The following is a 20,746-nucleotide window of genomic DNA, read 5'->3' on the forward strand; positions in this document are numbered from 1 at the left end:
CCAAACATCAATCATGTCCTCCTCCTCCTCCTCCTTCATGTCTTATCAGATGGGAGTTTTGCAAGTAGAAAGAAGGAGACTTTGAGAAAAGCACTCAGCGTAACCTTGACCAAGGAATGCTCAGCCTTAAAACAAAAGTGCAGGTACGGACGGGTGTTGATTTATGGTTTTACAATGTGGATAATGGATTCCTTATTTTGTCATGCATGTGGAATTCCAGTGTATGGAACGGGCAATCAAGTGTCTGGAGGATCAAGAAGATGAGTTTTGTTTTATATACGACACATACTTGATAGAGGGTAAGCAAAAAATTGTTACAGTGGTACCCCTTCAATGAGCACCTCCTAAACACAATAATTTCCATATAGAAGTTTAATTTGGGAGAAAAATCTTGCTCTGCGTACGGTCACGAGCTTTCCCAGAGACTACCACTAGAGACCGCAAACGACCTCTGACTGTTCGAAATTGCTCACCACCAGCATGAGATTTCCAGTTGTGCATGCAAACTACTACATCAGAGAGAGAGAGAGAGAGAGAGAGAGAGAGAGAGAGAGAGAGAGAGGAGAGAGAGAGAGAGAGAGAGAGAGAGAGAGAGAGAGAGAGAGAGAGAGAGAGAGAGAGAGAGAGAGAGAGAGAGAGAGAGAGAGAGAGAGAGAGAGAGAGAGGAGAGAGAGAGAGAAGAGAGAGAGAGAGAGAGAGAGAGAAGAGAGAGAGAGAGAGAGAGAGAGAGAGAGAGAGAGAGAGAGAGAGAGAGAGATAATTGTTCTGTAAAATGTTTTTATGTGTAGGTTCATTTAAAGTGACAGTAACTTAATTTTAAGTGTACAGTAAGAGTTAAGACATCATCAACAGTCCCTTGACTTGATCATACTTGTCAATCTCAACTAATTGCTCACAATAGCAATACTTTCAATTTCCCTTATTAAGCAATAATAAACCTTACAAACACAACAAAGCACCTGTTTACTCAAAGAGAGACAGACTATGTAGAAAACCGCAACAAAGTAGAAATCTACGATTATGTTGTCTACCAGTGACAGATGATCTGACTCGAAATGGGTAATACGGGGAAAAAATCAATTTCCGAGCAAAAATTGTTACATGGCGTACTCAACTTGGATCGATTAAAAATGTATAAAATACTGGAAAACCTTTAAGTTGACAGGTATGTGATCTCTGTCACTTCTCCTTGCTATCCCCACCCTTTTCGCTGCCCAATGCGCAAAACTCCATGGTAAATTCTCATAATGAACTTGCATTTTATTTCATTAACATCATCTTAATCTTTTTTACCATATTTTTATGATTAATTACGATTTGAATGTGTTTTTAGTGATCAGAAAGATGTGTTTCATAGCCGTTTAGGTTAACTTAAATGGTTTTTCGAGCCCGGGAACGGATTAATTACTTTCAAATTATTTCCTATGTGGAAAATTGGCTCACTTTACAGATAATTCAAGCTACGCGCTCGATTCTGGAACATATTAAGATTGTATGAAGAGATACCACTGTAAATTTGATATCAAAAGCTCTTTAAAGAAGTGACATCTTATGGTTTTATCGTGTTTTGTATGTCCTCGGCACAAAAGAGGAACAAAGAGGAACAGAGGACACTACGAATCCAGGAGAAGCAAAATATCAGCTCATCATAAACAAACTGAAAGGACACAGAAAGGTGCGAAACGATGGATTGGTAATATCAGCACCTGGCGGTGTGATTTCCATTCTCATGTTTGCGTTTTGGGTCCAGAAAGCGCTGATTGACCTCAACAAGATCCTGGACCAAACTGAGAGCCTGATCGAAGCTTTGGTGAACGCAGAGATGGTGAATTGGAAGAGGAGGCAGCAAAAAAGCTGCATCGGAGCACCGGAAACCGTTTGTCTGGATCGGCTTGAAAAATGGTAAGACGCTTGCTATGAATCTAAACGAGGTGGGCAAACTTTTTGTCGCGAGACACATTGGGTTAACAAATTTAGCTGAGGGTCTAGGCCACAAATATACATTTGATTTTCTGTATCTGCCAAGATCGTGCCTAAAAAATCCAGCCCGACCCAGCCTGGCCTGTATTATTATTATTATTATTATTATTATTATTATTATTATTAGTATTAGTATTATAGTAATATTTTGGGTTGGGTTGGGCTCAGGCTCTGGCTTAAGATCTTAATTCTACTGCCAATACATACAATATATATATATATATATATATATATATATATATATATATATAGGGTTATGTAATGAAATGTTGATTTGTGCCACTCTTGGTTCCAGTTTAGGAAGAGTGAGAGACTCAAGAAACTTTTGATGATAAATAAGCACTTACTGTACACTTAAAATGAATTATCGTACCTTTAAATGAACGTACACACAAACATACTTATGCTGGCAGTGAGCGGTAAAAAAATCCAGCCTGACCCAAACAGGGCCGCGGGTATTAGAGACCGAACAAACCCAAGCCTGAAAAATCAACTTGATTTGAGGGACCAAGCCGAAGCGAACCCTAACTTTCATATTTTGTTTGTGAGGACTTGGGAGGAATCCGTTGCGCGGATCCTACACAAAGAAAAAGAAACAGTGAACAATGACAGATGGATAATAATTGTTTTTTAAGAAGTCAGTGAAAGAGAAGCCCGGCCCGAACCCGAATGTAATGATCGCAAGCAGTCTCGAGCGGTCTCTAGTGGTGGTAGCCTCTGGGAATGCCCGTAATCATGATTTTCCGTCGTATGTCGGGCAACATTTTCGTTCCAAATAAATCTGATATATCTAAATTTCCGTGACGAGAGGTGCTCGTAAATTGAGGTACGGCTGTATCTTGCAGGTTCACCTGTCTTGCAGAATGTCTCTTCCAAGTGCGCGATTTCCTCGGTAAACTGGAGGACCTGCCTGGGCAGATTCTCTATGACGAGGACCCGGTGAAGGCCCACAGACCTCATCTGCAAAAGAGAACTGAAAAACTTCTGGGAGATTTGCTTAACAGGTATGGATTTTGCAACCTTTTTTTTGAGACACCTTTTAAAAATGCTACCGTGAATGTTTTTGTCAAAAAGTGCCTTCGTTGTTGAGACTCAGCCATCCATGCCTGAGGGGAAAGGTCCTCTTGTTCTACGCACAGGCATTCAGTTTTATGTTAAAACCAGGTAAGCGCATCTCTTTTCTCACATAAATTGTTTAAAATGACCAAAGCATGTATAAGAACTATCAGATCCAATATTTTGTTTTATTTATAATTACTGTATTTTCCGCACTATAAGGCAAATCCGATTTTCAGGCGCACCAGCAAAAAACATCCCCATTGTCATATATTTTTTTTCAAACATAAAGCGGACTGTACTAGAATGCGCATTGAATTGATAGTAAGAGCTACCGCGTTAAAGAATAACTGCTGCTCGTTTTATTAGCCTATGGTAAAATACTGTATTAAACTGTATTAGTGCAACGATTGTATATAATGGGAATCGAACCCAAGTCGTGCCGGTGAGAGCGCCGAAACTTAACCGCTAGACCACTCGCGGTACAGATGATGTGTGAAGATGTTATAATGGAGCATTTTGGGAAATAGATTAGCCAAAACAACGTTGTACAGAGTGGTACTGTGAGAAAAAATAATGTGATGATGAGATTTTCTCATTGTCTGTACAGTGTCCTTGGGTGGCTTGAAAGGCGCTTTATAATAAAATGCATTATTATTATTATTATAATTATAAAATTGTGTTATCTAGATCCCCAGTTGTCAAGTGATTACGCAGTGGATTTTGGCTCATTATCCTTTTTGTTATTATTACTAACGCTATTATATAGACCAATGTTGGTATTAGCCTGATACCGATATATATTTCTGGACTATTAAGCGCACCTCAAAATTCCAATTTGGCCAGAAATATGAAGGTGTGCCTTATAATCCGATGCGCCTTATATACGGGGCCAGAATGGGGAATAAGATCGTGCTGAGAGACACAGTGGCTTGCAAAACTATTTGGCCCCCTTGAACTTTGTGACCTTTTGCCACATTTTAGACTTCAAACATAAAGATATAAAACTGTAATTTATTGCCAAGAGGGCCATGATCACTCTGGATGAACTGCAAAGGTCTATAGCCGAGGTTGGAGAATCTGTCCATAGGACAACAATCAGTCATAGACTGCAGAAATCTGGCCTTTATGGAAGAGTGGCAAGAAGGAAGCCATTTCTTAAAGATATCCATAAAAAGTGTCGTTTAAAGTTTGCCACAAGCCACCTGGGAGAAACACTAAACATGTGGAAGAAGGTGCTCTGGTCAGATGAGACCAAAATCGAACTTTTTGGCAACAATGGAAGATGTTATGTTTGGCGTAAAAGCAGTGCAGCTCGTCACCCTTAACACACCATCCCCACTGTCAAACATGGTGGTGGCAGCATCAGGGTTTGGGTCTGCTTTTCTTCAGCAGGGACAGGGAAGATGGTTAAAATTGATGGGAAGATGGATGGAGCCAAATACAGGAACATTCTGGAAGAAAACCTGACGGAGTCCGCAAAAGACCTGAGACTGGTCTGGCGATTTGTCTTCCAATAAGACAATGATCCAAAACATAAAGCAAAAGCTACAATGGAATGGTTCACCAAAAAAAGATATCATGGTGTTAGAATGGCCAAGCAAAGTACAGACCTCAATCCAATTGATAATTTGTGGAAAGAACTGAAAACTGCTGTTCACAAACGCTTTCCATCCAACCTCACTGACCTCGAGCTGTTTTGCAAGGAAGAATGGGCAAAAATATCAGTTTCTCGATGTGCAAAACTGATAGAGACACACCCCAAGCGACTTGGAGCTGGAATCAAAGCAAAAGGTGGCGCTACAAAGTTATAACTCAATGGGGCTGAATAATTTTGCACACCCACTTTTTTGTTTTTTATTTGTTAAAAAAGTTTAAAATATCCAATAAAGTGTGTTTTACTTCATGATTATATCCCACTCATTGTTGATGCTTCACAAGAAATTACAGTTTTACATCTTGATGTTTGAAGTCTGAAATGTGGCAAAAGGTCACAAAGTTAAAGGGGGCCAAATAGTTTCGCAGGCCACTGTATAAATAAACGCTAAAAAACACAATGAGGGAAACATCCCTGATAAATTGGACTGAATTGTTACAGTTATAGATCAATTCTTGTAGCTGACAGCGGTCGAGGTTTATTTGTATTTATGCTTTCCTTATTAAGTGAATATTTTAAAAGAAAAAAATATCAGGAAATTATCTTTTATTTTGTATAATTTTAAAGGCACTCTGTGTATTATTTGACCACTATATGTCACTGTTTGGTGTAGTGCAACCTAAAATGAGTGCTAAAAACGACAAAGATGTATACAAACTACGGATACTCAATGTGTTTGTTATCCTTTTTGAGGTTCTTGGGGACCTGTAGCAGCAAGATGACGGATAATAATCTCAGCTTGCTTGAAGCACATGTAAAATTTTTACCATTAGGAGGCACTAAATAATACACACTGTCCCTTTGTGGAAATTTGACCCTTTCAGATGCAAGTCTCTGATTTATAGGAACTTTTTATGCATCCAAAGGTTTTTCCTCTTGGTATCATTAGTTCAATCTTTGTATTGATACCTGTTTGATAAAAGTTGTACAGTATCTAACATTCCTATTTGAAAGTCTATCCTTTTTGTTGAATTATTTTGCTTTAAGCATGAGTTTATTATACACAATCATCTGCAGCATATTAACCATCCCTAGGATTTTTCGTAACAACTCTAAAAATTAAAAAAATTGTGCAGACTTCTGGTCAAGTTTCCTGAGCTGAATCGCTCCATGAAAGTCAACATATCGATGGACAGGTAAAATTGTTTGTCATTGCAAATATTCAAATGATTTTAAATGCGTTTTGTGTAAAATATTGTATTTTTTTGTTTCATTTCAGAGAGCCACCACAAATAAAAGGGTAAATGCTTTTTTCGAATCCCTGCCTCAAGTTATGGAGGCCCAATCATGTGATATGTATAATTATATGTATAAATAAATACATACAAGTATATGCCATATAAATAAATAAGCACATAAGTACAATACTTAATACCTAAATATATAACATATATGCAATTTTGTCATTTGTTTTTTTCATTTATTTCAGTATTTGTCATGTATTTTGTCATGTATTTTGTCATGTACTTTGTCATGTATTTTGTTGTGTATTTCGTCGTTTATTTTGTCGTGTATTGTGTCATTATTTCATTGGGTATTTTACTGTGTATTTTGTTCTGCAATTTGTTATGTCGAAGTGTCCTTGGGCAAGACACTGAATCCCTAATGCCCCCAATAAGCAGGTAAGGCGCCTTGCATGGCTGTCTCCCTAATGGTGTGTGGGTGTGTGTGTGAATGGGTATGCGTGAAGCACATTGTAAAGCGCTTAGGGAGGTCTTTATTGACTTGAAAAGCGCTATATAAATGCAGACCATTTACCATGCTGTCTGTTCTGTCCTGTATTGTGTCATTTATTTCTTTATGTATTTTATTGTCTTTTTTTCTCATGTATTTTGTTATTGATTTTGTCGTATATTGTGTCATGTAGTTTGTCGAACATTTTGTCCTTCATTCTGTCATGTTTTTTGTCATGTATTTTGGCATGCGGTCACTACAAAATGTTATTCAAATGAGGTTACATCACTGATCAACCATTAGGTGAAAAGCTTAGTTAGTTGGACCCGCCCCTACATTAGTGTCATTTTATGACAAAATAATTATGCGACAAAATACACGACAAAATACATGACAAAATAAATAATTTAATAAATAAATGACAAAACGTATGAATATATTGCCTTGATGTCATATATATTTACTTAATACGTGTTTAATTCGTGTGCTCATTTTTTATATGGCGTATATACTGTTTGTAGTTATTTATTTACATATACATTTATTTCTACGTATGGTCCTCCATACCTAATGCTGTGTTGTTACATGGTTAAGTGTTTCGAGTTGTTTCATTGTGTAACCTGTTTTATTTTTTTGCAGCTATCGTCTTTTCAATGTCCTTGGCACGACGTGCAAAGCCTTGATCATGTCAGAGAGTCAGAGCGGCAGCATGGTTGCAGAGTTTCGGCACCTCGTGAGTAGGGACCGCTACCCAATACGTTACATTTTTGATTACGTGCTATCTTAAGCCTAAGTTCGAGCCAGACCCTACCTGAATTTCGGGCCAGTTTCGGCCTTAAATGTAAATCATTACCTTTGGGTCGGGCTGGGCTTCTCTCTCTTCAACTTTTATTTTTTTTATTATTATCCACCTGTCATTGTTTTATTTTGTCTCTCTGCTTTTCTCTTCCTCAAAACACTATTCCCCGTCAATTCTTAAAAAAACTTGTCTATCTGATAGTTAATGAAGTTTTGCTTATTTTTAAAGCCAATATTGTTTTTTTTAAGTTTATTTTTATCACTAAGTGGCACTGAATAATGTACCCTGTGTCTTTAAGTAAATTGGATGCATTCAGATACAGTATGTAAGTCTTTGATTTATAGGACATTTTATTCATCAAAATGTATTTGCTCTTGGTATCGTGAGTAATGAGGAGTTAAATACCTGTATCAATATATGTTAGAAAAACTCATTAACTGCTAGCCTAGTCAAATGGAAAATAGAGCATTGACATATTTTCCTGCCAGTACCAATGAATAAGTTCATTATTTCATACACGATTCTTGATGTTAATCTTAACTTGCCTTAAAATTGAGTTTTAAAAAGATAACCATCAATTCTCTGCAGAATTTGAGGAAGCGGAAGTCAGAAAGTAGCAGTAACGGAGCTAGCGATGTGAGTAAACACTGGAAGCACACACTTTGATGTGACGTTTTCTAATCATCCATTCTGTTGATGAAAGATTTCTCTGAGTGTGACAGAGGAGCTTCACATCTTCTATTTCAACACCTTATTTGAGCTGAAAGGATTTTCTCTGGAGTTGCAGGTAAAGTACCCACTATAAATCGAATGGAATTAATATTACGGTAAAGGCTAGGGTTACTCAATACATCAAAAAGTGCTGTATTCTACTGATCACAATTGCATACAATAGAATTGCATTGGATGCAACAGAAAATTGAAACCAGATCGCGGCGTGGAGTGCGCTGGATTTTATGTACTAGACAGAGAGGCTTGCAGATGACATACATTAGGTCTTATCTCATCATCTCAACATTTTTGAGTCACGCTACCAAATTGTTGATGGTATTATTGGACCAGGCAATATTGTCAAATATTAATCCTATCTGTCGTACACCAAACTCGTGAAGTCATTATTAAGTGCACAAAATTCTGAACCGAATAATGATAAGGGCATTGTGGGAAGTAATTCAGTTGTTCTGAACTGACCGAAGAGAACACCATTGTGTAAAGTAATTTGGTTGAAATTTGGTATTAATGCATGATTGCTTGTATCAACAACGTTTGTCAGTTATGATTCTCAGTTTAACCTGAAAAAGTGGACCAACATTCTTTCTACTTTTAACATATCTGGTACCATGACTTTAAAAAGTGTGATAATAAGGTATATTTAAAAAGGTGCGATAATAAGGTAGGACGTAATGCCTTTTCATGTGTCGCCTGTATCCCTAGTGGTCCAGTGCGCAGGGGTCAGCAAAAAACAAACTTGTCAGGAGACGCAAAACATTAAAAGCCTTATGATAAACAAAACACATGCTGCGTGTATGTATTTTAGCCTATTATCTATGCACAACATCCTGTAGAGAATGATACACAGCTACTACTCTGTTGTAAGATTTTATTTCAAGTTTAACTTGGATACTATATCAATGAATTATGTTATGTTCCCTTGTTTTAATAAAATTAAAACAATGCAATTAAGAAATCGAATTTTGCCCATATATTGTTTATTAACAAGGTGCACAATGGGCGTCTTATCTGGGAAACAAAAAGTGCAATAAAATGCAGCATGCATTTAAAAACATAAAATGGCAACATTTTGAAAAGGTAAGGTAAGCAAAATCACATTAATATAGTTTAAGTTTGTTTTCTGTGCTGTTATTTTTCTCTTTTTTTCTTTGAGGTCCATGGTGGATCATACACAGGGCACAGCCCCTTTAAAGGGATGGGGCTTGGGCTGCACAGTCGGCTCTCACACAGAGGTCACGGCAGAGGAAAACAAGTGAAGGAGAACTGCGCTTGTACCAGCTCCTAGTTACAATCCTAGCTGAAATCTAATATTTATTTTACGTATTTTTACAGCATTGGAACACATGAAAAGTGTTTGTGTCATGTTTGTCCTCTGACAGAAACCATATTAAAAGAAAACTACATTTCCCTCCCCCATATTTTTCAATTTGTAAGCATCTTTGGAAAAGCGCCAGTGAGCCACTCGCTTGCACTAAAGAGCCGCATGCAGCTCCTTAACCGCTTGTTGCCGACCCTTGGTCTAGTGGCTAGGATCCGGGTCCGATTCCTGTTGCACTCATTGTCATGCAATTGTCAACAACCATCCATGTCTCTAGCAGGCTGGTGATTCAATTTTAGTGCTCTTTCCATTTCTACCTGGTTTAATCTCCGTTGCCACCATTATTATGCCGTTCTTGTTTAATGATAAAATGTATCGATTGATCAATAATTGCACATATAGTAATGCTATTGGATTTTAGACACATGTTCAAATTTATGCCCGATTCTGAATTTTTGGGGGAGCGCCGTTATAGTCCAGAAAATACGGCATTTTAATTAAATTGAGAAGCTTAAATCATCTGGTTGAGGGTGTCTTCAATTTTGTTTTTTTTTGCACCAGGCCACCTCGCTCCCAGTGGTGATCATCTCCAACTCCAGTCAGCAGCAGAGCGCTTGGGCATCAGTGCTCTGGTTTAACATGCTCAGCCATGAAACGAAAGTGAGATATTACAAGCCGGATCATCAGCATTTAAAAAGCACAGACAACTGAATTTTGTTTTACACGTCCCCACAGGATATGATGTTCTTTACTAAACCTTCAGAAGCTATTTGGCCACAGTTTGGAGAGATGCTTAGTTGGCAATTTCTGTCTGCCACCACGCTGGGTCTGGATGACGCTCAGCTCAAGATGATCGCGCACAAGCTTTTTGGTGCGTAATGATGCAAAAATGTGAACTGTTCTGTGGTGAGAATTTGGTAGTATTTTGATAAGTTTAAAGTTTGATAGACATTCAAAATAGAGAGATTACATCAATGGATTTTGAACTTTCAAGGAGGACCAGGAGAGAAGCCGTCAGATAAGCAAGTCTAACCTGTTCTAACAGCCCTCCCCTGAGCCCTTTTTAAAAATGTAATCTCCTAGGGTTACAATAGCAGATCTGCTCTAAAGGGTGTGGATATCAGAGAACAGCAACATGATTTGATAGTGAAAACAACGAACAACAGTGCATGATAACAAAATGGTATCCTATGAAATCTCAATTGCTGGTGTCCAATTCTAAAACAAAATAGACTTATCAGCTTTAAAGGGACATGTGTATTATTTATTGCCTTCTAGTGGTAAATAAACATTGATTTATTTCATAAATATAAATACATGAACATGATCATATAAACATGCAATGTTTAAAAAACACCCGTAGGTCAGGGGTGTCAAAGTCAAACGGATAGTACGGCCAAATAGAAAATTGAACGACAGACCGAGGGCTGTACTAACTGAATGTTAAAAATTTCAAAATTGCTATTTGTTATTTACACAATTAAGTATTCATTGTTGTATAAGTGCACTTTTTTATATTTTGGGTACAGAATTCTTCTAATATGTGGCTATTCAGCAGCAGTTTTAGGGGGTCACTTATATGCGATGTAGGCTCATATGCGAGGTCGCATGTTACTTTCAGTCGTTTTTGTTTTTCTGGTCAAATTTTTGGGGGAAAGAAAAATTGGTGAATATATTCTATCCCTGCGTTAAACTACTGGCATACACATTTTTATTCGATAAATTTGATAAGTGGAATTTTCTTTCTTGATTTTTTTTTTGCAGCTTGTCCTTAGGGTGGAATGGTGGTCCTCATATGAAAACAGTAGAACCACTAAACATAATTGAACCTACCGGAAAGCTAATAAATATAATATATTATGATCTAAAAAATAAAACAGTGTTTTCTTATAGCTCTGTCAGTTTATCTTTAATTTTCAACAGGCACAAAAGACAAGCTACCTCGAAATAAAGATCCCCATTAGATACATTACATAAACTGAGTCGCTATTATTCAGGCACCATCAATACCCTATATTTTATATTTTAGTTAAAGTGGGGTAACATGAGTTCCAAGAAAAATCATTAGAAAATTTCTATCAATTATTAAACTGCAATAAAACAAAAATCAAGGAAAGGTGACATACAGTGAAAACAAGAACGCAACGATTCTTGTGTATGAAATTAAAATGAATTATGTCAGGGACCGAAGAAAACCTTCTCGGGAGCTGAATGTGCCTCGCTGGCCTCGATTCTGACATGATGTGTCATGGCTCAAGAAATTTGTATTTATTTCAAATAACTTGAGGTTTACCTAGAGGAAGCTGATGTGATTGTTGCGGGAACAAAACCAAAAACCTTGTGAAATACTGCACAAAAAAAAAAGTAAAAAGGCGCACTTTGGTCATTTCGAGGCACTGTAGTTTGTATTTTTCCTTGTACCTCGTAGCTCTTGTTTTCGGTTGGACTACACAATACAGCAACATCTAGTACTCAAATATTACACAGTGTCCCTTGAAACGGTAACCTGTGCCATTTCAATGGCCTTCATATTTTCCTTGTTTTTGAATGACAACGTTAATAGGTTTGTTGATAGATACAAGCAAATAGAAACTGTCAGTAAAGAGAAAAAAATATTTGTTGCTCCTAATTTTGATGTATTATTTTTGGTGCATTCAGGAAAGCAAAAAAGCTATGACAACTGCAGGGTGACTTGGTCCAAATTCTCAAAGGTAAGACCTTATCTCTGTTTTAATCATTGGACTGTGATACAAAAAATAAATTCTTACTCTAATTCTCTTATTCTTTTAAAAAAAAAAACAGTTTCATTTTCCTATTTGAAATGGTTTTGTTTTTTCTCCCATAAAAAACATACTTAAAGGGACAGTGTGTAATATTTAGTGCCTTCTAATGGTACTAAAAACTTTCATTCAGGGAAAAGAAAACATTGATTTGAATTATTGGTAAAAATACTATGAGCTATCATACCAATGTTAATTTTTATCAAAAATCATAGGTCCGGAAATGTGTCTTTATTTTAAACAGTGGAAGCCCCACTTAAGTCTTGGTGCCCATGTTTGTCCTGCGTCCTGCTGCCACGCTGTGCCTTGTATCACTGGCCCTTGCTTCTACCGGACAACACAATGCCATCTAGTGGTCAAATATTACAGTTTGAGGCTTTAGTATTAGCAAAGTTGTTTTGAAAAAGGGGAGTTATTTTTTTATAATAAAAAAAGTTTTCCTAAACTAAGAAACATTCTTTAAATGAGCATATTTTGTGATCATTTTAGATAATAATATAATTACAAAATGATTTCAAAATATTGAACATAATACAAAAATACTTTAAATGAACATGTCAAATCTCAGTACAAGTACTCAACTCTTGCTCAGTTATTGATACAAACAGTGACACCGTGTTGATACAGAACACACACCTGTAAGCACAAAGAAATATAATAAATACTGGAGTATTTCTGTGCAATATAACATTACCGGTAATTTTTTTTCTAATTTTTTAATACTAGTTAGTATTTCCAGATTATAAAACGACTGCTGTTGGCCGCAATGGCGATTACAGTACTGATACCATAAGTACTGGGCCGATTTCATCTAGATATGGGTTAACCGAAATACTGCTGTCCTGATGGTAAATGGTCTGCATTTATATAGCGCTTTTCAAGTCAATGAAGACCTCCCAAAGCGCTTTACAATGTGCTTCACACTTACCCATTCACACACACACTCACACACCAATAGGGAGTCAGCCATGCAAGACGCCTACCTGCTTATTTTGGGGGTGAACCTGCGACCCCTTGATCCCAAGACGAGCGCTCTACCTCCTGAGCTAATGCCAATCCGATATTGTTCTGATGTTATTCCCCAAAAACTGTTTCGTATTTTAGTGGGATTAAATCAAAAAATCTCCAATATTAATGCTAATATACAAGCATTCCATTTTGAGTACCGGTCCTACAACACTGGTAATGGATCGGATGATATTGTATCAGGCAATACTTTAGGCCGCAATCTTGGTATTGTGTTTGCATGCGTGGCTAATTGACAGCCAATATGATTTTACATTAACTGTTCGCTTGAATGTAGCACTCAGCTGTTCGGCAAAGGGAAGAAAGGATACTGGACTTGTTGTGGGTTTGATGAGTGGTATGGTTAATAGAATAGAAAAGAATAGAATATACCTTTATTGTCATTGTTACAAAATGGGTTAACATAATAGGGGAAGCACCAGAGTCAATATTATTTTAAGCAAAAAGCAAAAATTGAATGAACAATGGATAGACAACATTTAACACAAATTTCTGTAAAATAACACTGATTCGGTTTTAGGTGTTGGATGAGAAATCACAAGTTTGGGGCGGCAGTAGCTCAGGAGGTAGAGCGCTCGTCTTGGGATCAAGTGATCCCGGTTCGAATCCCGACTCGTCTGTGTTACATGTCGAAGTGTCCTTGGGTAAGACACTGAACCCCTAAGACCCCCAATAAGCAGGTTAGCGCCTTACATGGCTGCAAGGCCGCTATTGGGAAATGTGGAGCACATTGTAAAGCGCTTTGGGAAGTCATTGACTTGAAAAGCGCTATATAAATGCAGATCATTTCATTTTCATTTCATTTCAAGTTTGCTTAATCTTGGTTTACTAAAGGTGTTTTATTTCTGTCGGTTTGATGACCAGTCATCTACTCTAATTTTAGTAGATCAGTCGCAAAATGTACATTTATGCACGCTGACAGGGTTTTGGAATTACCTTAAATATATTTCCTGTCAGAATTTAAAGTCACACCTAAGTACACTTCAAATTCCCATGTCAAATCAAGAAGGATTCTTGATCTCGGGTGGAATGCCACTCGAATCGGCAAGATTTCCAATCCCCCAAGAAATCAGGGAATTTTTCTGGAAGGAAAAATACTGGCCTTTGAGAAAGACCAAAAAGGAAATTATTTGTATTATTATTTTTTTATTCTATTCTAGAATAAACTTTGACAATGTCAAGCCATCTGCAGTTAGGTGTCAAGAAACACTAAAGGGGTGACTACTCGTAGCCCGAGCGAGTTACAACTCGTACATTTACGCAAGAATTAGGCAAGTCTTGTAAAAATATTAAAATATCATCAAAAGACATCCAATACTAAAATGAGATCTCAAATTTGATTGAAATGTTCTACCCTAGGTGTAAATAAGCGAGTGAGTTGTATGTCTCTGTGTGCCCTGTGACTGGCTGGCAACCAGTTCAGGGTGTCCTCTGCCCATTGCCCAAAGATAGCTGGGATGGGCTCCAGCACCCCAGCGACCCTACTGAGGATAAGTGGTGCAGATAATGGATGGATGGATTTTATGACCTGTTCCCACGAGTCATGTTTTCTTAGTGCAGCAAAGCAACCTTTAAAACTACAAAGAGAACAGAGAAAACACTTACCAAAACTGATCTTCATTGGATTTATTGACTTTTCACTGGTGGAGTCAATGAATCTTCAATTCCAAGCAATGACATGCAAACGATTAGTTGCACGTTGTGTCTGTCGTCTACTTTGGCGTGCATGTTCTGGCCGTAGTGAGCAATGACAAAAGGCTGGCTTTCGGCACTCTCTATGTCTATTTTGTATTTTATTTATTTATAACTGGATTTTTAAAAAGGGTTACATAAATTCTTGTCTTGCTTTCTTCGGCAATAGGAAAACAGCCCTGAAACTTTCTGGGTGTGGTTTGACAGCATCCTGGTTATGGTGAAAACGTATCTTAAAGACATGTGGGCGGATGGGTAGGTACAAAAACACAGTCTTGTTTCAAATTTGATTATTTCATTACCCAAAAAGAGAATTTCCTCTTCTCTATTGCAGGCTGATTATGGGCTTTGTGACCAAATCTAGAGAGCATTTCCTTCTCAAGAAAAAACAGACGGGAACATTTTTGATTCGTTTCAGTGTCAGTGTCATAGGAGGGATCACTTTTTCCTGGGTGACAAATGACATCGAGGGTAAGCATGTTTCTTTTTTGTGAACAAGGATTTAACATATAGCTATGGTTTATTAACATTTGTCCATCCGCTATCGACAGGTGAGCCGGAAATAAAAACAATAGAACCATTCACCAAAACAGACCTCTCCAAGATTCCCCTGCAGGAAATCATCAGGCATTTCCTTATCTTAAAAGACGTCCCTCAGAATCCGTTACTTTATTTATACCCCAACACTCCCAGAGACGAAGCATTTGGAAAGTACTACACTGATCAGAGCGGAAGTAAGATAAACTGTTATTTAAAGTCACTTTTTCTTCCAATCAAGTTTATGTTGTTTTAATGCTTTCCAATATTCTTCTAGATAATTCCCCTTACCTTAAGTACATCAAGACCCATCTGGCGTTTGCTTTGAAAGGGTAATTTAATCCACTAATCTACTTTTCCCCTTTTTCTTTTTGTTTATGTGTTTGTCTTGCTGTCGGTCACCCCTCTCGAATGATAGATAGAAAGATAGATAGATAAAGTCGACGAATAAGGTTTTTTAGTTTTTGTAAATTGTTCTTAGTTGCACCAACAGGGGGAAGAATTTCCCCACATACAGCTACATACATACACAGCTACACACAGTGGTATCTCTTTGTAGCTCTAACTGCTCGTGTGAGGAGCAAACTTTCACGATATGAAATCATGAAAAAATAATTGGTCCGCTCCAGACCTCCCGAAAGGATCAAAGTGAAACATAAATAGCTCTAAAACACATCTTTCTGATCACTAAAACTCAATCAAATAGTAATTAAGCATAAAAAATACAGTCATAAATCAGATGATATTACAGAAATAAGAGTTTGTATGAGTGGTTGCAAGTAGGAGTCACGGAGATCACATACCTGTCAACTTATACATTTTCCCTGTCTTTGATCATACATTTCATATACTTGGGGGGAAAGACTGATCTCGTCTTGCCCACTTCGGCTCTAATCCGGATTGTCTAGTAGTGCACAACAACGTCAGCGTAGATTGCCAATATTGTCGCAGTATTCTACAAAGTCTGTCTTGCTGTGAGTGAATAGGTGCCGTGTTGTCTATGTGGAAGGTTTATCATCATTTAATAGGAAGGATTTTTATGCGGAGTAATTGGCGGTGGTTGGCATGGTTCTGCGCCTGCAGTCCATCCCCTTCTTCAAGAAATGGCAGAATTGCTTCTATACGTCCCAGTCTAAGTGCTCCTCATTATCATTATCCACCCTCTGCTATTAACACTCCGGTTTTCCACTCCATGTTGCTAAATCATCAATAGAGGTAAGAATTTGCCTAAAAAAATCCAGCCCAACCCGGCCCGTGGGTATTAAAGTGTGACAAATTGACTTGATGTGAGGGGCAGAGCCTGAAAAAACCCGAATTTGTATATTTTATTTGTGAGGACAAGGGAGAGGATGTAGGTTTAGGAAAGCGTGACTTTGGCTGCCGAGTGCAAGTGCCACGCACACGCAATTATGCGTCGGCCACCGCTGACGTATGAACTCTGCTTCTCAGCGCTGCGCTTCCGACAGAACGTGTGTCCTAATTGTAGTCTGTATAATGTATTCATTAAGGAACATTGATTGGTGTGATGCAGCACGGCGGCTGAGTGGTTAGTGCGTCCGCGGCACAGTTCTGAGGTCATGACACTGAACCTTGCTATGTGGAGTTTGCCTGTTCTCCCCGTGCTTGCATGGGTTTCCTCCGGTTTCCTCCAAAACCTCCAAATGTCAGATTAATTAGCCGGTTCAAATTTTCCCTAGGTAAGAATGAGCGAGTGAGTGTGTGCCCTGTGACTGGCTGGCAACCAGTTCAGGGTGCCCCCAGCCCACTGCCCAAAGATGGCTTGGATTGGCTCCAGCACCCCCGCGACCCTACTAAGGATAAACGGTGCAGATAATGGATGGATGGATTGGCATGATTAAAACAAAAATGCGATCATCGTCTATACAATGACTTTTTCAGACACACAAATGCCACGAACACTGGACGCTACCCAATGTCACTAGATAGATACTTTATTCATCCCCATAGGGAAATTGACACTTCCAGCAGTATCCTTGTGTTGAAAATAAAATAATAATAAAATAAAAGAAACAGAATGTGTCATAACAGTCTGTGATAAATGTTTGCAACAGTCTTTGATCTGTGTAGCCCTTTGAGACTCTTGTGATTAAGGGCTGTACAAATAAACATGATTTGACTTGACTGACTTGAATACATAAACACCCAATATAACATGTTGATATAGACTATTTAAATAGTGCTACATAAACACACTGTAATAAAAATAGGGTAATATGCAAATGTGGGGGTGGGGTTTAATGTGGTCTTTTACTCCCCCGGGTGTAGTTAAAGAGCCTCTTGGCATGGGGAAGAAATGATATCTTCAGTCTGTCCGTGGAACAAGACTGTGACAGCAGTCTGTCGCTGAAGCTGCTCTTCCGTTTGGAGATGATGCTGAATTGTCCATGATTGACCGCAGCTTTTTCAGTGCCCGTCTCTCAGCTACAGTTGTCAGGCTGTCAAGCTCTGTGCCTAAACACTATAATATCCACGGTCACAACTAGTTGTCCTGCGATTGGCTGGCAACCAGTTCAGGGTGTCCCCTGCCCACTGCCCGATGATTGCTGGGATGGGCTCCAGCACCCCCGCGACCCTACTGAGGATAAGCGGTGCAGCTGATGAGATGAGATGAGACAACTAGTTGTACACAAGTAGGCTTTATTTGTTGTACTATAGTAGCCTTAATGCATAATATGTCACCACAGTAGTTTTGAAGTGTGTCAGACTTTTCTCTCGGAAATTAGGGCGGGTGTCTCGTTCCTCTGGTTACAGCAATCAGTTGACAACTAAATAAAACACACACACATTATAACAAGGGTACTATAGTACACCAAATAAGGCCTTTTGTGTACAACTTGTCAATCCATTCAATGTTCTGTGCCGCTTACCCTCAGTCAGGCCAGCCTATCCCAGCCATCTTCGGGCAATGGGCAGGGGACACCCTGAACTGGTTGTTACAACTAGTTGTGATGGTGAATATAATAGGGTTTAGCTACATTGGGTTGCCTCCGGTGTTGGTGACGTTTGTATGTCTTAATAAACTCATGTAGACTGGTATCATATGAAACCCTTATTGAAACCATCAGGCTATTCGACGCTAGCAGCGCAGGAAGGCGGGCAATGCTAATCCATAGCCTGCGCAGTGATAGCCAAAGCATCTTTCGAAGCCTCAGACCCGCCAGGAAATTTGTAAGCTTTATTTTGTATTTCTCCGGGCACTTTGTCGCTACACAAAGCGTCCCGGTGCGGCAAATTATCTTCCGCACGCGTCGACCTCAGGGGATTAGCCACCCTCTGCAGGTTCGGATATCGGAAGAAGAGAGCGACCAGCTACTTGAGCATACGACAGACCTTTAACTACCTGACAAGCAGCTTTTATAGCCGGACCACACATCACTAATTTAATGAACAAAAAAACAAAAAAAGCAAGAGGGACGCCCAGCCTAGCCCTAGTTAATGATTGACATTTGATGCCAGACCCAACTTGAATTTCAGGTCAGGTTCAGGCCATGTTTGGGCCTGAGCCTAAGGTCTTCCCTCTAATCGTCACTGTACTCATCACAAAATATTCCCTCCCCAAGACGACAGGAACTTGATCCCAATGCATTCTTCTCCAGGTGTTCTTCTCTGGTAAACACCAAATATTATTTTATAAATACTGTAATATATAAAACTTTTCCCTCCAAACCTACCTTCTCAAGTTACTCTCCCAAGATTCCCCTCCCTGGCATCCTGTTCTCGCTATTCCTTGTCATGAGTGAGTCTTATTGTTATCGAATAGTAGAGTTCGATTGCACCACCATCTTTCGACTCCTTGAGTCCTGGGTTTGGGTCTGTTTGGTTCTTAAGTGACAGTGGTTGACAGGTGTGAGATAAAGAGGCCGTTGATAATACATAGGCACGTATTGTACACTTAAAATTAAAGTTACTGTAACTTTAAATGAACGTACACCCAAAAAATGTTTACTGCACGATTTTTTTCCCCCTGCAGTAGATTTCATGCAAACTGATGTAGCTTCTGATACTGCTCGTGACCTCGATTCCCTTTCGCATTGCTAGAATTCTTTTGGTTGCAAATAATCTCGTACATCGAAATTCTCGTGTTTCAAGGTGCTCGTTTAAAAAAGTACCGCTATACTTTGGATCATAGTAATGATTACTATTTATATACCGTTATTATGTCTTGATACTTTGCCAATTGTCCTTAAGGGGCACTCTGGAAGCGGTGAATCCCATGAGCTTGGACGGGACTTCAGATTTGTCGGAGGCTGAAGTCCAGCAGTGCTCGAGTATACTGACAGTGGGTAAGTTACAAACAATCGGAAAAATAGATTTTGATGTTTTCCATCGAATGCATTACCTGGTTTATTTTAACAGCTGAATTAATGTAATTTTAGCTTATCCTTTATCCTTGCAGCCAGGGGTAAGCATTTGGTTTACATTTATATTAAAAATCATAATTTTGGAAAGGAATTACCTAGAGGCTCACTTCATTTTTGTCATACTCAGAAATTTATGACAGGTCGGATGAAATCATCCAACTGGCCGTTTGTAGTTTGTATTGTACCATAGAGTTTTAAACACTCGTTTTTGGTTTTGCGACAGAATACAGCCACATCTAGTAGTCCAATAATACACACTGTACCTTTAAACTTTAATCTTAATGTTGTGGGTAGCAAGTGGCCCGTCGGCCACAAGTTTCAAAACAATGGTTTGAACTGATGAAGAAAATAAGGTCGAACGTGGTTAGCTATTTTCCTTGTCATGTACAAAGCTTGTAAATGCCATCAATTTAATGCCATTTTTAGTCATTTAGGTGGACATTAGTCCATTCAGAAGTCATCGGGGAATATCAGGAGTCAGTTGACTGAGCTGAGAGAACAGGAAGCCAATTTTTTGCCTCAAGTACTTCACTGTTTTTTTTTGTAAATATAGTACGAACTGTTGAAATCGTTTGATTACGCTTCACAATTGTGTCTCACATGTGGTTGGTTCTTAGAAAATATTCTCAGTTTTTTAGCTTTAGGTTCGATCCTGAAACGTGGCAATAGCGCAAAAATATTTTGGAGGGCCAATTTTTTTGCTAGGCACTTTACCGAGTCGTTTCATTACTTCTCATAGAAAATTGTGTGTATAGGCCTGCATAACTCTTCCAATCTCGTAATTAGTTCATCGCAAGAACACATTTCTCTTTTTTGCTGCTTTCAGAAGAAAATGAGGACCCTCTCCTGGTGAATAAAGATCTGGACCCCATCCTGTGGGCCTCCATGTGGACGGAAGAGTCGTTGAATGCAAACCAGTTTTTTGACCCTGAAATCTTTATAGATGAATCATTGGTGCTTTCCAGTCTGTAAAAAGTCTTGCATCTGTTTGTTTTCGGTTTATCTTCAACTCTATTAAGTCAGCACAGTTTGGTAAAAGTCATATATATTTAAGTGTCGTCTGGGCTGCGGGTTTTATCTTGTCAGAAATTCAAAAAATCAATTTTACATTTA

General features: G+C 38.5%; 1 protein-coding gene across 1 annotated transcript; it reads left to right on the forward strand.

Annotated features, from left to right (window-relative positions):
• Positions 1-20,746, forward strand: LOC148364363 (signal transducer and activator of transcription 3.1-like). The gene is made up of 20 exons (XM_088338432.1): positions 1-143; positions 221-299; positions 1,590-1,675; positions 1,751-1,902; positions 2,826-2,984; positions 3,055-3,144; positions 5,770-5,829; positions 5,913-5,933; positions 7,007-7,100; positions 7,755-7,802; positions 7,870-7,953; positions 9,778-9,876; positions 9,952-10,087; positions 11,875-11,927; positions 14,884-14,969; positions 15,049-15,185; positions 15,266-15,448; positions 15,529-15,583; positions 19,461-19,555; positions 20,460-20,746. The coding sequence occupies exons 1-20, from the start codon at positions 117-119 to the stop codon at positions 20,603-20,605; spliced, it is 1,890 nt and encodes a 629-aa protein (XP_088194558.1). The 5' UTR covers positions 1-116; the 3' UTR covers positions 20,606-20,746.

Source organism: Urocampus carinirostris, chromosome 6, assembly GCF_059441175.1.
Source record: "Urocampus carinirostris isolate Australia breed hairy pipefish chromosome 6, RoL_Ucar_1.0, whole genome shotgun sequence".
NCBI lineage: Eukaryota > Metazoa > Chordata > Actinopteri > Syngnathiformes > Syngnathidae > Urocampus > Urocampus carinirostris.